Source organism: Sinocyclocheilus grahami, unplaced genomic scaffold (assembly GCF_001515645.1).
Source record: "Sinocyclocheilus grahami isolate Dianchi unplaced genomic scaffold, SAMN03320097.WGS_v1.1 scaffold1261.1, whole genome shotgun sequence".
Taxonomy (NCBI): Eukaryota; Metazoa; Chordata; class Actinopteri; order Cypriniformes; family Cyprinidae; genus Sinocyclocheilus; species Sinocyclocheilus grahami.
In genome coordinates this window covers 156812-174984 of record NW_015506440.1, presented here as the reverse complement: position 1 = coordinate 174984, position 18173 = coordinate 156812, and the positions used below count along the sequence as shown (strand labels likewise).

General features: G+C 36.0%; 1 protein-coding gene across 1 annotated transcript in view; it reads right to left on the bottom strand.

Moving 5' to 3' along the window:
* LOC107568600 (unconventional myosin-X-like) overlaps nucleotides 1-15764 on the bottom strand; it is a 51574-nt gene extending 35810 nt beyond the window's left edge. The window contains exons 1-10 of the mRNA XM_016254567.1: nucleotides 15537-15764; nucleotides 15264-15329; nucleotides 15050-15180; nucleotides 13706-13808; nucleotides 6045-6147; nucleotides 5743-5899; nucleotides 3124-3252; nucleotides 1754-1830; nucleotides 1385-1654; nucleotides 324-433 (exon numbers count right to left, since the gene is read on the bottom strand). Coding sequence (XP_016110053.1) covers nucleotides 324-433; nucleotides 1385-1654; nucleotides 1754-1830; nucleotides 3124-3252; nucleotides 5743-5899; nucleotides 6045-6147; nucleotides 13706-13808; nucleotides 15050-15180; nucleotides 15264-15329; nucleotides 15537-15638 — 1248 coding nt within the window. The 5' untranslated portion in view covers nucleotides 15639-15764. The remainder of the gene's footprint in view (nucleotides 1-323; nucleotides 434-1384; nucleotides 1655-1753; nucleotides 1831-3123; nucleotides 3253-5742; nucleotides 5900-6044; nucleotides 6148-13705; nucleotides 13809-15049; nucleotides 15181-15263; nucleotides 15330-15536) is intronic.
* Between the last annotated feature and the right edge of the window lie 2409 nt (nucleotides 15765-18173).

Sequence of the window (18173 nt, the reverse complement as noted above, 5' to 3'; positions counted from 1 at the left end):
ATATATATATATATATATATATATATATATATATATATACTAACTAATTAATAACTTATAAGGTAAAAGTTTAATATATTATAATAATTTTTTTTTTTTTTGCTCGAGAATCTCTCGGTCACCATCTGGGACTCAACCAGAATTCTTGGGAGTTTCTTAGGATGTATGCGGTCCCACAGAGTATGGTCTTCTGTGCTTCGAAGCACAACTATCACAACTGTCACTAACTTTGTTCTCGTGTTCCGGGATCTGCTGATTTTGATGCCCAGGCTCTAGGACTTTATGAGCTTGTTGTTCTCTTTCTCGACTAAATTGAGGTCTACTTGTATTGCCACGTCAATGAGCAGACACATCTTGTCCTTCTTGTTGTGGAAATGTTTGAGGATGTTGAGTCCAGGTGGTTTGCACTGATGGTCAAGTCGGTAAACACACCCTTGTCACACATGATGGTACAGTCGTGAGTGTTCACTACTGGTTGTGGGACATTCTCATACCACTTGTCAGGCACTTCAACACCAAGTTCTTTGCAAATTGTCTAATGGATATAGCTTGCAAGCAAGTGTGGAGCAACCGGAAATTATATGACTGACTGTTTCCTCAGTTACTCCACACATTCTACATCTACTGTCGACCTGCAGGTTGAGGATCTTGCATTGGTGGTACCTGGTGTTAAAGGGTTAGTTCACCCAAAAATTAGCCCTTGAATTACTCACCCTCAAGGCATCCTAGGTGTATATGACTTTCTTTTTTCAGACAAATCCAATCGGAGTTATATAAAAAAAAATTGTCTTTGATCTTCCAAGCTGTTTAATGGCAGTCAGCGGGTGTTGCAGTGCATCAGTCCAAAAGAAGTGAAATAAAGCGCATCCATTCATAATAATAAAGTGCCTCACGTGGCTCTGGGGTGTGAACAAAGCCCTCCAAAGACAACGCCGACCTCATACGTCATCCGAATCCATTTTGAATATGGATATTTTTCTTACAAAAACGCATTGATTCGCTACAGGAGGCCTTTGTTCACCCCCCGGAGCCGTGTGAAGCACTTTTTTTAATTATGAATGAATGCGCTTTATTTCACTTCTTTTGGACTGATGCACTGCAACACTCGCTGACTGCCATTAAACAAGACAATCGAAGATCAAAGACAATTTTTAATATAACTCCGATTGGATTCGGCTGAAAGAAGAAAGTCATATGCACCTAGGATACCTTGAGGGTGAGTAATTCATGGGCTAAATTTCCTTTTTGGGTGAACTAACCCTTTAAGTGCTTGATCCTGGGCGGCGATGATTAGGCTCTCCGTTTATCCTTTCAGGCCGGATTTTCCAAGCTAGACTGGCTTCCTTGTCTACAAATGGCTCATTCAGATATTTAAAGAACTTGCCATGGATAGCCTTCTCCTCCTTCACAGACTTGATCCAATCTCGTTTTATATTTTTTCTCAGTATATGACCTTCGTCCAGAGAACTCCCGCTCGGCTTTCCACCCACAGTTTTAGCACTCTCTGGATGATCCTCTTGTCTGGGAAGACCATAGTGTTTGCGGATCTCATTCGCCGTTTTCATCAGGGAATACTTGATTTTGCTGACTCCATGCTTCTTCACCATCTTCATGAGCTTATCGCTACCTCGCTCAATGTATTTGCTAAGGCTGACTATGGCGATGTTGTACACGGACTCACAAGCTCAATAAGCCTGCGGCCACAGTCGCTTGATGTATAATCGGTTTGCGTCTGCTTTAGGATGGTGCATACCATTCATCGTTACCAATTTCCTCATCTTCCTGTCCATCTTCCTGATCTCCACTACTCTCCAGTCCACCATGCTGAAGCTGTATGTGGGGACAGGGACTGCTAAACTGTTGATAGCACTGATCTTGTTCTTGACATTGAGCTTGCTCCTAAGTACTAGGCGGACTCGGCAGTAGTACTCCTTAGCAAGCTTACTCTTCATCTCATTGTGCTGAATACCATCGCCTTAGTCAATGCCCAGGTACTTGTACACTTTGTCCTGCTTTCCTACAAAGGAGATGTGAAGGTCTATCAGGGTTTCTGCAGGCAACTTTAAGACGAAGTAAAGAACATTTAAGGAAGGGCACACAATATGTCTGTATGGCCTCTGAATAGCAACGTCTTGTATTATCAACGCTTTGAAGTTTCAGATCTCTATTACGTTTTAGATCTCCAAATATATGTAAATCTCTATGCTCAAAACCACAAGAATATAAAAATAACTTTTATTGTAGCTTCAGATCACACTGCAAAAAAGTGGCATTCCTCCTCAGTAATTTTGTCTTGTTTTCCAGTGCAAATGTCTAAAGATTTTTAAAATGCATTTACTTGAGAAGCAAAATGACATGTTTTCTGGGAAATTGATCAATGAATGATGAATGTTTTTTGATTAAAACAAGAACAAATATTTGCCCACAGGCTCAGAAAAATCTACTTAATTCAAAGGGAAAATAATTTTCATTCCTCATATTTGTTTTTATTTTAAGCACAAACTCACTACAATTTTGATCAATTTCTCAGAAAACAAGACTTCATATCTTCCTTTTGCATCTTCAGTAACTGTATCTTGATTTAAGGATGTTTAGATGTTTGTACTGGAAAACAAAACAAAAATACTAAAGAAAATAATTTTTTTTGAAGTGGATGCATCATTTAATGCCAATTTAACACTTTCTGCTTCGATTTAACACCTTTTTAAGGCCTTAATTTGTGGAAGGGGCAAATTAATGCTCTTTATGGTCTGTGGAAACCCTGGTCTATAAACAAAAACTGAACAAATACATTGCAAATGCTGTTAGGTTTTGCACCATTTTTAAACACCTCTAATTTTATGGTACTGTCGTGCAAAAAAAAAAAAAGATTTTTGAAGCACTAATATATAATGTAGCATCTTATTTAATGAGTAAATGTTATACAAAAGCATTTCGAACCACAGGACACAGACAAGCAGGGCTCTACAGTGCGACCATTTCAGTCGCATTTGCGACTGAATTTTAAGGCTAATTTTTTATCAAATTTTGTATTATTGATTAGAAGGTGCTCCTAAATTTTTGACTGTGCTCCTAAATTTGTTTTAATTTAAGTGCTCCTCAAAAGAAAAGTAAGCGAAGAGCCCTGACAAGCAAGGCTTTGTTCTTACCTGCTCCTCAAATCCCACCATGTCCATGGCGTTACACACTTCAGCATATTTCACACGCCAGGCCTGAACCACGTCTTCCTGCCCAAACCTGCCATTCAAATAACTGACAAGAGCAAAAAGATGTAAGCTTACTGTTAGGTTTTCAGGAATATGATTTATATGCAAAGTTTTGATACACAAACAGATGTGCTTTGAAAAGACAATATTTGGTGACTACAGTTGTGTTATGGGTTAAACAGGTTATCATGCAATTCACTGAACATCAACACAAAAAAGCAGGTAAAAAACAGAAAATCTATTGAAGCTTGTCAAAGACTAAAATATTAAATACATGAAAACGTATAAAATTTAAAACTGGACGTTTATTTGAAATTAAAGACTCACACCTATTTTCAGTACAATAGTGGAGTAATTAAGATCCCCGACTTTTTTTTTTTTACAGTAAAAATATATGAAGTAACAGTGAATTCTACTTGGCTGATTCAGAAGATGAGAAACCCATTTTACCCTCAAAGGGGTTTGAAAACCAGACATAAACAAAAAGAATTGGCTCTTTACCTCAAGTACAAATAGCTATAAAGTATATTATTAGATACTATTAATTCTATATAATACGATTAATGCTATAGAACTGTATAGGAGTTCATAATTTCTAATTTTTTATATATTTTCGTCTCTGACAACCTGTAATAGAGGTGTTATGGTTTTGCATGATTCTTTAGTATGTTTATTTAGTGTTAATTTTTGGTGAATTGCATAGAAACCAATAGAAGTCAATCTGATTTCCAGCCAGGATTAATAGCTAAATAAAACTAAAACTGAAACTAAAGTTAATACAATAAAACCATTTTCGTTGCTTGAAATAAAATAAATGTTGACTGAAATAAAACATATATATTTTTTTATTTCAGCTAGTTGCTAAGGCAATATTTATATTGCCTATTTTAATTTAGTTTCACTTGATGTACTAAAATAATTATAATAAAAAAAAAAAAAAATATATATATATATAGTATAAAAACAAAAACTACTAAGATGGAAAAAAAAACAGTCCCTAAAGCTTTTGATAAAATTAAGATGAAAATAGAAAATATAAAGAAAAGATTCAAAATATTATAAAAAATATATATAATAGTATGAAATTTAAATTACAGTTTCCAATACAAGTGACGTATGTTTTTGTATGTAACATGTTGTATGTAAAAAAAAAAATAATAATAAAAAAACCGGAGGGTTCATATGATGCGATTTCAATTGTTCCTTTCTCTTTGGTGTTACAAGCTTTTGGTGCATAAAGAAGATCTGTAAAGTTGCAAAGACTAAAGTCTCAAATCCAGAGAGATATTCTTTATAAAAGTTAAGGGTCAACCACGCCTACCTAAAACACCTCGTTCTAACACGCCCCCACATGTCTACGTCACGATGTGGGAAGATTTGCATAACGCCGCCCAAATGTTCACGCAAAGAAAGAAGGCGTAACTTTTATTCTCGCTGTAGTATTGTTGCTGCCGCCGCCATGTCGTAGGGATTAAAATATCTATCTTCGTAATGACATTTTTCTAACTTTCTTAAAAGTATGTAAAAATGTAAAAATCGTGCTACTGTAGTACATTTACTCAAGGCTCAGACCAATTTTTGTCGCACTGTACAGCCCTATCAAAACCTGTTCCAGATTGCAGATTCGGGAGCAGCTCAATTTCACGTCCGCCTTTCTTCAGGTCACTCCACACAGTCGTTCACAGAAATATGTCAACAACTAGACTTTATCGTTATTATCGCGGGAAGACGAATTCTTACCGTGTGGAAAATTTTTACCGGTATATCGCAAACGGTAAGATATCGCCCATCCCTACCCCACTGGATGCAACAAATGCCTCATTTATAATGAGTTTTAATGTTTTTGTCTCGTCGTTCCGGCCTGACAGGGCATCACAATATGGTGAGGGGCGTAACATTTCAGTCACACGCTTGAGGTATTCGGCCAATCACAACGCACTGGATAGCTGGCCAATCACAGCACACCTCGCTTTTTCAGACCGATGATCTTTGTAAAAATAGACGCATTTCAGAAAGACGGGGCATAGATGAGAAACAATAATGTACAGTATGTGGGAAAAAATTTGTTTTTGTAACCTTATAACGGCATAAACACATTTCATTACACCAAATAATGTTCATTTTAGCAACATCATATGACCCCTTTAACACTGAATTAAATAACTTCAATTGTATATTAGCCTAATTTTGGAACATTTTTAAAAAATATTTTTATTGAACAGAATATGTAACTCGAGCCTTGCGTGCTCTTGTGAACTTGTTCAAATCACTGTAACGCACAACCTTGAGTGTTTTCGAATGCGTCTCAACCCATCAGATCTTTGCATCACCTGACAATGTTTTGTATCGACCTTTTACACAATGAATCCTTAGCCGTACTAAGAAACATGACGTCCGTACCACAAATAGTTCTGTAGGAGTTGTCGTGTGACACACCTCTAATAAACTGCATGGGTAAGATGCTAATCTATGACGCGCATCGTAAACAACGTTGCTGATCCGGTTTCAAAAGCACATGACATCACAAGTGACTCACCGGTAGTGCGTGGGGTCCAGGAGGCCGTATATCTCTTTATCCTCCATCGAGATGCCAGCCAACATGAAGTAGAAGATGTGGAAGTTCTGCTCTCCCTCATCCTGATGAACCACACGGGATTTCTCCAGGAGGTACTCATTGATTTTTGCCCCTTTGACTACAAAAACACAGAAACTGAGGTTAATGTTCAATCAAAGAAGATTGAATTGATTTATTGGTCTAGAAACACGCCCAATGGATGTTATATGATCCATTACGGTCAGTGGGAAGAGCGTTATCTTTTCTGTCTGTCGTAAACAAACCTGAAGAGTTCTGGAAGCGGAGCTGGATGTATTTCCCGAAACGACTGCTGTTGTCATTCATGACCGTCTGAGCGTTTCCAAAGGCCTCGAGAAGTGGATTCACCTGTTTATAGACACAACCAGACGCAATCATGTTAGGCAGAATCTAAACATAGAAATAGGAAGCGTTGCTTTTAAAAAGCATCCCAGAATGCACCACAAAGCTGGTTGAGAGAACGGCGATACGTTTTAGTCACAACACCAATTTGTTCACTATAATTAGTTTTCTTATCAAACTGCTTGGCAATAGCACATGATTAAAATGGATAAATAAACTTCATTCATTATTTCATTTCACACACACACACACATATATAAAATGTGTGTACATGTATATACACATTATAAGCACATACACATATACACTATATATGCATACGCCATTACATTTTTAATATATACAAACACATACACATACATATATATTCACAGTGGTGTGAAAAAGTGTTGGCCCCCTTCCTGATGTCTTTTTTTTTTTTGCATGTTTGTCACACTTTAATGTTTCAGATCAAACAAATTTAAATTTTAGTCAAAGATAACACAAGTGAACACAACATGCAGTTTTTAAATGAAGGTTTTTATTAATAAGGGAAAACAAAATGCAAAACTACATGGCCCAGTGTGAAGTGTTTGCCCCCCTATTAAAACTGTGGTTTATCACACCTGAGTTCAATTTCTCTAGCCACACCCAGGTCTGATTACTGCCACACCTGTTCGCAATCAAGAAAACTCTTAAATAGGACCTGCCTGACAAAGTGAAGTAGACCAAAAGATCCTCAAAAGCTAGACATCATGCCGAGATCCAAAGAAATTCAGAAACAAATGAGAAAGAAAGTAATTGAGATCTATCATTCTGGAAAAGGTTATAAAGCCATTTCTAAAGCTTTGGGACTCCAGCGAACCACAGTGAGAGCCATTATTCACAAATGGCAAAAACATGGAACAGTGGAGAACCTTCCCAGGAGTGGCCGGCCGACCAATTTTACCCCAAGAGCACAGCGACGACTCATCTAAGAGGTCACAAAAGACCCCACAACAACATCCAAAGAACTGCAGGCCTCATTTGCCTCAGTTAAGGTCAGTGTTCATGACTCCACCATAAGAAAGAGACTGGGCAAAAATGGTTCCAAGATGAAAACCGCTGCTGAGCAAAAAGCATACATAAAGGCTCGTCTTGATGATCCCCAAGACTTTTGGGAAAATACTCTGTGGACTGACGAGACAAAAGTTGAACTTTTTGGAAGGTGTGTGTCCCATTACGTCTGGCGTAAAAGTAGCACTGCATTTCAGAAAAAGAACATCATACCAACAGTAAAATATGGTGGTGGTAGTGTGATGGTCTGGGGCTGTTTTGCTGCTTCAGGACCTGGAAGACTTGCTGTGATAAATGGAACCATGAATTCTGCTGTTTACCAAAAAATCCTGAAGGAGAATGTCCGGCCATCTGTTCGTGACCTCAAGCTGAAGCAAACTTGGGTTCTGCAGCAGGACAATGATCCAAAACACACCAGCAAGTCCACCTCTGAATGGCTGAAGAAAAACAAAATGAAGACTTTGGAGTGGCCTAGTCAAAGTCCTGACCTGAATCCTATTGAGATGCTGTGGCATGAACCACAGCGGTTCATGCTCGAAAACCCTCCAATGTGGCTGAATTACAACAATTCTGCATAGATGAGTGGACCAAAATTCCTCCACAGCGCTGTAACAGACTCACTGCAAGTTATCACAAACACTTGATTGCAGTTGTTGCTGCTAAGGGTGACCCAACCAGTTATTAGGTTTAGGGGGCAAACACTTTCACACAGGGCCATGTAGCTTTGGATTTTGTTTTCCCTTAATAATAAAAACCTTCACTTAAAAACTGCATGTTGTGTTCACTTGTGTTATCTTTTACAAATATTTAAATTTGTTTGATCTGAAACATTGAAGTGTGACAAACATGCAAAAAAATAAGAAATCAGGAAGGGGGCCAACACTTTTTCACACCACTGTATATTTATAGCTAATTCTAAATCATGTTAATTTCTACCAGGTGTCTGTTAGAGATCACTACACTGGAGTACAGAGCACTATTAATTGTTCTTCATGCGCACAGTAACTGAAATTTAAAACTGTTAAAAGAAAAGGCTCAAACTAATGCACAGATTTAATACACTATGCATCAGAATCTCTTCCCTTTGTGCTTATATTTTATATATAATTATATTTACTTGTTTTTCCATGAATATATATTACAATACAAAAAGCAATGTGTAACATTTGACCAGATTACACCCATTTACTTTAATTTTTTTTAAAGTTTAGATTTTATAAAATTATTATGAACTCATTTTTGTAGAGTAACTTTTGCTGCTGAATTATCCACTAACCTAGTTTAGAATAGTATTTTTCTCATAGATGATAATATATTTCTTTAATTTGTTATTTTTCTTTATAATGAAGTTGTCTATATTTAGTAGAATGTGTGTAATACACAAAAGAGTGATGATCCGGTGGACACACACTGAGGTATAGAAAGAAAGAAAAAACTGTGCTGGTATCAGAATTGTCCAATACTCAGAACTTTGATATCAGATCGGGATCGGTTCTGAAAAAATGGTATCGTGCCATCCCAAGATATAATAAACCTGTTAGGAAAATATGAACTGTTGTTAGAGAGGAATTGAGGAACAATCTTTTAAGCTGTGCTCAGTCTACTATAATAACTAGATTTATAGCAGTATGTCAACTATTGACTCAGTTGGGTTTATTTTATTGGCCATTTAGACCAATTTTATTAATTATATTTTATTTATTAATGATCAGCTACTGAGCTATGAAAGAGCAGCCTCTGAGCAATAAGACTCTCCTCTGGGACTATATTGACAACTTTGCTTTTGAACCAACAAGCAAGAGAGCAAAAGGAAGCAGGGAATCTGGACTGTTGAATCTCCTAAAACCAGTTATTCCACTTCAGAGGGCAAGAACAAAGTTTGCTCACTTCTCTATGCAAACATACTGTACCGTGTGACAACAGAAGGTTTTCTTCAAGATAACAGTCTTACACTTTAAAGCACATCACACATCGTAGGAACAGGATGTTGAAATGTGTTATACGGAAGCACAAAAGCAGAAAGAGAAGTCACATGGAGCAAAGCCAACTCCATGCGCAAATGGGGGTCAAAGTGTATCACGTCCTGATCAGGTAATATAACAGCAAGAGTCTTATGCAATGCTTTAGAGAGTCAAGGTCACTTCCTTCCAAGGAAATTTTCTCAGATGTCTCTCTGAACTCCCCCAGACATCCGGTCTTCTTGATAGAGTTTTGTAAAGGCTTGGAAACACTCTCAGACATGTCAACATTTTGACTTAACTGACAGTGAGAGTTTGAAATGGGACTATCTGTTTGTCTGACCGATGGCTGATGGATGAAGCGTTCGGGAAACCAGTTTAAAAACCTGTTTTTGTTACATTTGCAGGGACTAGTGATGCAGAAAGTACATGCTTCACCTTTAAGAAATGCTCAGATATAAATGTTAATGGAACATCCTTATGTTTTAGTATAAGTATAAACATTTTAGTGGGCAATGAATGCAGATTTTTTTTTATGTCCAATGCAATATTTAAGAAACCATGGTGGCTGACGACCTATATAACATAAGGCTCTGAAATTAAATTAATATTTATTTTACATAGTATTTACTAAAATAAGTATAAATAAATAAATTTGATAAAAATAAAAATCTGTAAAATAAACAGATTTATAAAATGTTTATTTAGGAATTTCTATACACGCACACACACAAATCAATTATAAATCAATATTTGTGATGATATAATCACATATTAACAATCCTTAATTTCTAAATACTATGTTTATAATTTAATATTTATATATACATATAATAGTATCAATTATACTTCTATTTAATCATTTAAAGATTGTGTGTGTGTGTGAATTAGAATTTAGAATTAGAAATAAATACAAAAATCAAAACTTCATGAAAAAAATAATACATCTGATAAACAGATAAACTTGTGTAGAAGTTTGTGACATGACATGTTTATTAGATATTCAATTACTTGTTTAAAATATGTATTTACTGAATGTTGTCAAAATAAAAGTCTCTCACAACACTTATCGACTAAACAGAACAATTCTATGTCAAATATCAGCTGATAATATCAGCAATGGGAATATATTGATCAACCACTAAAACATTTTCCCAACGTTGTGCAAATTTGTTAGAACGTCACATTGATCTCAATGTTCGGAGCACCAACAATATGCAAAAACCTTTAATAGTTCCCAAAATAGTTATAATGTTCAAATAATGCAAATGGTAAAGCCTAAAGATGAAACGTTTGAACTTTTGGAACGTTAGAATTCAACATTTATAGAACATGAATAAGAACATTGTGCTAACATTTCTATTCACATTAGAGAAACTGGGCAGCTTAACCTTCCCACAATCAAAACAGAAAATGTTTTGACAACACTCATTTGTGAAAGTTGTAGATCTTTGCAAACATATGTAAAGTATTGAAGTGTTTGGGATGTGGTTTTTAATGATGAGACCTTTTTTGTAATCAGGCTCTCAAAAAGTATATAAAAATTTGGATATAGATTTATCGGCCAACATATCGGTTATCGGCTTTCAAAAATAAAGAATTATCGGTTATCGGTATCGGCCAAAATGTTCATATCGGTGCATCCCTACGATCTACTGTTAAACTGCATATGAACGTAAACACTCCAGGGTGAAAAAGATACTTTATTGCTCACTCTCTCTGCTAAAAAAAAAAAAGTTCTGCAAACAAACCATGAACCTACAGTAAAACCGCAGCAATTACAGTAACTACAAAGAACAGCCTAACAGATATCAATAAATATTGCCTTTCAAAATAACCAACCATCAGAAGTGAGCTCACTCAAAAACACATTGTCATTTACAACTTGTTTAAGCAACATTCTCATTTCATCAGAAGTGACGTGCCAAAAAACTGGACATTTCATTGCCTAAAAGTGCATCTCACAATAATGTCAGTTTCAATGATCTGAAGCAACACAGGAAACTTGTTTAGTTTATACACTGTGGTTTTTTTTTAGCTATGTTGTGCAATCGAGAATAAAATTTGCCAACCTGCTGTTGAAACGTGAAAGACGTGACATGTACAGTGGAACCTGGGTGTTTTGTAATGTTTACATTGACGCAGTGGCAGACATGATGATGACTTTCAGTGTGAACATGGAAAAGTGTTTTATAGTATTGGTTATCGCCTATAATTAAGTACAACACCAACTGCTATCAAATCACAGCACTACACCGAACCAGGAAGTACTGAAGGAGCAAACAGAAATAACCTCTACTGTGCACATCTGTTCCTCAAACCAACCAGAGACCTCAAATTACAGACAGATGCTCAAAAATATTGCTGTCGCACCCACATATTTTCAGACGCCACATGAAATCGCTTGAGTATTTTTATACCAAGTTTAAGAGGGATGTATTAAAGAGCCTTTTGCTTTTTGTATTCTATCTTTTTATTTATTATACAATTAACAAAAGCAAAAAGGCCTCTAACACTAGCTTGCTCTATTCTTTTTCTATTCTATTTATTATACAATAAAAAAAAAAAAAAACCTTGCTACGTGTATTAACGGAGTCTTGTTATAGCACTTGCGTATCATTGCTCTTTTGTTGATTTTGATTGCTTCCATTGTCCTCATTTGGAAGTCGCTTTGGATAAAAGCGTCTGCTAAATAACTAAATGTAAATGTCAAAAACGGCCTGATTTGCTATTTATTATTATTATTATTATTATTATAAGTGGGCGTTCTCATTCTAAAACGCAATTGATTGGATAAAAATGCCTCAACTGCAAGAGGAGTAATCAATTTTGTTAGGCATTTTACTAGAAGAAAAAGGTTTTACATGTGTATTATAGGGCCTTTCGCATCGCTTTAGTTCCAGAACTAAACGTACGGTACTAAAGTACTGAGACGATTTTGCGCGAACTATTTCCCAGTACCATTTAAAGGGTTGCATTCGCACCGAGAGTGTGTACTAAGAAGTGACGTAAGCCAGTCGACAGCGACGTCATTTGTGCGCGGCGTTCAACAACAGAAACAAAGAAGAACAACATTAACAACAGGAGGATGGAGGACGCTGTGATCGGAGCTGTGTGGTTGTTGTGTCTCGGGGGTTTTTCAATAATGGACATGGAAAGTCGACATATACGTAAAGCGATTGAAAGAACGGAAAGGAGGACTAAGAATCTCCAACGACAACTGGCAGTGCTACATTTGCTACAAGTGCCTGCACTTCAGCGTCCGTCCATCTATCGCTGTTCTCCATACTTGCCAAATAAGTTGACACAATGTTTACAGTACGTTTACACTGCGTTTTAAATCATGGCGGGTGAGGGCGTTTTCATACGCGTTTGGCCTACTTACATCATGGGTAGTACCGGTTGTGCTGGTTAGACCCTGCTCTGAAGTAGGAGCTAATTTGGTTGTTGAAAAAAGCAGTCCGGTACTAAAAATCGCACCCAGTTCCGGCGGTGCGAAAACGCCAAAATGTGGGTAGTTCCACAATTAGTTCTGGTACTATGAAAAGGTTCATGCGGTGCGAAAGGCCCTTATATTTGCTAAATCTTTTAGGTTTACACTAGCATGAAGATGCAGGATTTCTTTAGATTTTATGAAGGAATGGTAAGATTTTTAAAGACCCTTTTAAGACCAATTAAGGAAATTTTAATAAATAAATAAACATAATTTGTCAATAAAAGTTGCATTAACCAACACTTTAAAGTTTCAATATCATATATTTTACTTCTATATATACACTTTACTTCTGATGATGTAAAAATAAAAAAATTAAAAGGCAACTTTTTTTTTTCTGAGACATGTCAAAATAAAGTGAGTTTATGATTAAAACAAGAACAAATATCTGCTCAGAAAAATCTACTTAATTCAAAGGAAAAACAAGTTTTCATTCCCTATTGACATACTGACATTAGTTTTTCTCGTTTTAAGCATAAACTCACGTAATTTTGTGCAATTTCTCAGAAAACAAGACTTCATATCTTCATTTTTGCATCTTAAGTAAATCTATCTTGATTTAAGGATGTTTAGATATTTGTATTGGAAAGGAAAACAAAAATTCTAAGGAAGATATTAGCATGCAACATTTAATGCAATAACTATGAATTTAAGACTTTCCGCTCTGATTTAAGGCCATAATGTGTGGAAGGGCGAGTTAAGACTTTTAAAGACCTTTTTAAGACCTGCAGAAACCCTGAGACGACCTCAAAACTAATAGACACGGACTAAAAGCCACAAAACTCCAAGTTTGACTTCACGGGCTCTTTAAGCCATTCCCAAAAACACATTATAACAAACAAATTAAACACACCCCATATACCCACCATTTGAATATGTCAGAAACCACACACGTGCCTTTAACACACACACACACACACACACACACACACGAGGGTTGGGCGCAGTTTCAGTTTCCTGTGTGTAAATCAAACACCCGACCACCTGAATGCAGCCGGTAAATCATGTCTCATTGCAGTCCTAATCTGTGCAAACCTGGTGGCTGTATTCAAATGTAGACGCATCTGGCGGGCCGTACCTGCAGGATCTGCTGCTCTAGCTGGGAGTTGGCCTTGCACAGCTCCATGATGTGTCTCAGCAGCAGTTTGGTGCTCTCGGTTTTACCCGCGCCGCTCTCACCACTGCGGGACAAATGGATAGAACATATATCAGACTGTTAGTGTTGTAGTAAAATAAACGCTGGTGTCATGGGACAAGGCCACAGAAGTGGAACTCAAGTGCGCCAAGATACAAGAGAACCAAAACATGTCCAGGCCATATTTAACACCAGAATCAAAAGAAGACTATATCTGGACTTTATTTTCATGTCAATTAAGAACAGTACAGCCAAGGATATTTTATCTTTTTGAAAAATTAAATTAATATAAATAGTGCCAAATTTAGTGAAAGCTTGCTTTCGCCAAAGGATTTTGTATCTCACAATTCTGACATTTTCTAACAATTCTGTGAAAAAAAACCCTCAGAATTGTGATATAAAAGTAAGAATAGTGAGATATAAATTCATAATTGCAAGATATAAACTCAGGACTGAGATATAAAACTCAGGATTAACTTGAAGTTCTGTGAAGAAACTCGCAATTGTGAAAAAATGTTTTTTTTTTTTTAAATCAGAATCATCTCATAATTCTGCGAAGAAAAGTCGTAATTGTGAGACACAAAACAACTGCGAAAAAAAAAGTAAATTACCTTTTTTATATTTTTATTCCATGGTAGAATAAAAAAGAACTCAGAATTGTGAGAAAAGTTGGTAATTCTCATTTTATGTCTTGCAACTTTGAGAAATAAACAATATAAGCTTAAGATTTATATACATATACACTTATATATACACTTTTTTTTTTTTTTAGTAAATACAAAATAATTCCATTCATCATGACACATTTTACATTATTATAATAATATTTAAACTCGCAATTCTGATGGCATTTTCTGGCGAAAATTTAACTATGTATATAACAAGTAATTGCACAATACAAACTCACAATTCTGAGCAGAAAAGTCAAAATTGTGAGATATGAATTCACCACCGCAAAAAATTTGTGATTTAAAAAAACGCAATTAATTATTATTTTTTCATCCTCGTTGGCAGAAACCGGCTTCCATAATTAACAGTGCATCAATACGGTTTAGCTTGTGTTTTTAAATGAAACAGACACCAGGACTTTTATCTGATGTGTCAAAAATATGAGGGAATGCTGGTCTTGTCTCTACGTGTCTCACTGAACAAAACAAACATGACTGGGCAAGAAACTTCATACTGTACTGACACATGCCTGACCATCTAGAGTTTCTAAAACCCCTCAGACATGCTCTCCTGGAGAAACCACTGGTTCTGGTGAATTACTTTGATTGTAGCACAAACCTGATCACGATGCACTGGTTCTTGGGTCCCGTGGCCAGGCGTCCCAGCATGGACTGATAGGCCCGGTCCGCCACAGCAAATATATGAGGGGGCAAAGACTTCTTCTCATGGCACTTATAACGCTCAGATACCTGCACAGGACAAATCAGTTTAATTAACATTACATGTTTTCTGGCCTCAAATCTTCTTAGCAGCCAAAGAAACACATTCTTACCTCTTTCTCATAGATTGAAAGATATTTAAATGGGTTAATAGCCACCAAGATGTCTCCTATATAGGTCTGTAAACATATAAAAACTCACAGTTAGTCATATCTCAGTGATATAAAGCCGTATTTACATACAGTCCGTGAATAACAGCTGTCCCAGAGAACAAGAGCTCGCTGTTTTATCGTCTCCAGAAAACACAGCTGGTTTAATTCAGGGCTTTACGCTGCTGTGTGGTATTTTTAAGGCCATTTTACAGGTTTTAAGCTAACGTTACTCACATAGATGAGGTTCTGTGTGAAGCGTCCAGTCAAAACCTCCAGCAAACGTTTCTCGTCCAGCTCGGAGAGATTCGCCAGATCTTCGGGCAGCTTTTCCTCCATCGTTCGTCTCTAATGTTGTTCGTGAACTTAAAACCGTCAAAAATCTTACTGTCTCGCATCACAAAACAACAGCTAGTGTTTATATCCACGCTCCGTCGCGTCCACGCAGCGCGCGCTCACTCTCTCTCTCTACGCTACTTGAGTGTCTCTCTCTCTCTCTCGCGCTCACTCTCTCTCTCTACGCTACTTGAGTGTCTCTCTCTCTCTCTCGCGCTCACTCTCTCTCTCTACGCTACTTGAGTGTCTCTCTCTCTCTCTCGCGCTCACTCTCTCTCTCTACGCTACTTGAGTGTCTCTCTCTCTCTCCGCCCTCAGCTAATAGACACGATCGTTAACCCTTTCATCACAACTTCAGATTTAAAGGGGTCATATGATGTTTCCAAAAAGAACAGTATTTGGTGTAATGAAATGTGTTTATGCGGTTTAAAGTTTCAGATTCAACGATCTATGCTAAGCTACAGCTAAAAGTGCTACCACCAGACCCGGAGATCGGCTGAATGGATTAGAAAACGGTAAAATTCAACTGTTTAACTCTAGGGGAGTTGGAAAATGAGCCTATTTTCAAAAATAGTGGAATGTTCCTTTAAAGTGATAGTTCGCCCAAAATTGTAATTCTGTCACCGTTTAATCACTTATATGTGACCCTGGACCACAAAACCAGTCATAAGTGTCAATTTTTTGACTTTTTGAGATTTATACATCACCTGAAAGCTGAATAAATAAGCTTTCCATTGATGTATGGTTTGTTAGGATAGGACCCGGGCCGCTGCTGGCCAAATGGGTGCCCTAAGCAGAATTGTATTGTTGTGCCCCTTCCCCAAATATTATGGAAGTAACAAAAATTATATATATATAAAAAAACAAAAAAAAACCTGCTATAGGGGTCAAAATAGAACTTTAATAAAATATAAAAGTAAATACATTGAAATTAAACTATTATTTACAAAGTACAATTGTAGTTCTGTAGCAAAAAAATAAAAAATCAAACTAAAATTACACATATTAAATAGTAACAAATTTCAGTATTGACCCTGCATTAAATGAAGCAGAAGACATTAGTCACTGAAGAATTACTGTGTGCACTTCTAAATAAACAGCTATTAGATAATAAAAAAACATGTTAATTTTTGTAAGGGTTGTGATGTCCATATGTTTTTGTTGAAGAAATTATAGAGGCTGTAGCAATTCTATCGCAAAAAAGGTGGCCAAAAATGAAAGATTATGTGGATATTTGAATGAAATGTTTGGTCGATATTAAACAAGCATATGATCGTCCTGTAAGTGTAACAACAGCGATTACCAGGCCTTTGGCACCCTTTGCAGGCATTTGTAAATTGTTTATTTATTTTGTATTACATTATGTAACAGTGTTATTCAATGAAACAAATTCAATAAAAACATTTTCAATTCAAGTTTATTTATATAGCGCTTTTCACGATACAAGAAACAAATCATTGCAAAGCAAATTAAATTTCTACAATATTTAGTGAGACGATGAACACTATTAACATCAGTTAATGTACATATGGCAGAAATGTACAGAAAAATCTGGTAGTTCTGTATGTTGTTTCAGGGTTGGCATCATCTGAGGTCCTCTGAAACCATATGATTATTATTAATTAACCAATCATTATTGCCTCATTGTTTTTATATAATGCATTTTAAGTCATTTTAAAGGCTGTTAGGTCTGTTTTTATCACCACAAAAAATATTAGGCTGAATACTTCTTTGTTAATTATTATTTGAAGTAACAAAACCATGGAACCATGTTTTTAAAAAAAAGCATTTTTATTCGTAGTAAAACTAATTTTCGTTAATTTTCATAAGGGAACATGGAATATGGAAAATTAGGTACTAAAACTGAAAAAAAAAATACATTGAAGCTGTATAGAAATATTTATAATAAATAACTATTAAGAATGAAAAAAGTACACATAAATAATAAAATTACAAAAACAAAAAAAAAAAGAAAACTAACGTACAAATTTTTTTTAAAGCTATAATAGTATATTACTAATATATGGCATAATATATACAACAAAAAACACTGCTGTAGTTCAATTCAAAACAGTTTTGAGGTGAATCTGTAACCACCATGCATTCAGATTAATGGTGGATCAATGCTGGGGTTTTTCAGTGGGAGAATTTTTAATCTTTGGCATTTTATCCACACGCAACACATCACTATTACATGGCGGATATTATGGACCAGTTCCACTAGTAGTTATGCAGTACCGGTTAATGATTCTTATAAGCTGTGGTGTATTTAATGGAAACAGGTCATCATGGGTTGGGATGTCATCATATTCTGGTCACGTGATTGGCACCTCATTGGAGTAAATTAGACACTTCCTTCATGACCTAATCAATGAATGTTTGACGTCACAGGCCTTCACATGTGACCATTAGAAATAAACAGGCTTAAATTATATTTTAATCAGTGCAATTGATTTAATTTAACACACACACACACACATATATACTGTATATATACATATATATATATATACACACACACACACATATATATATATA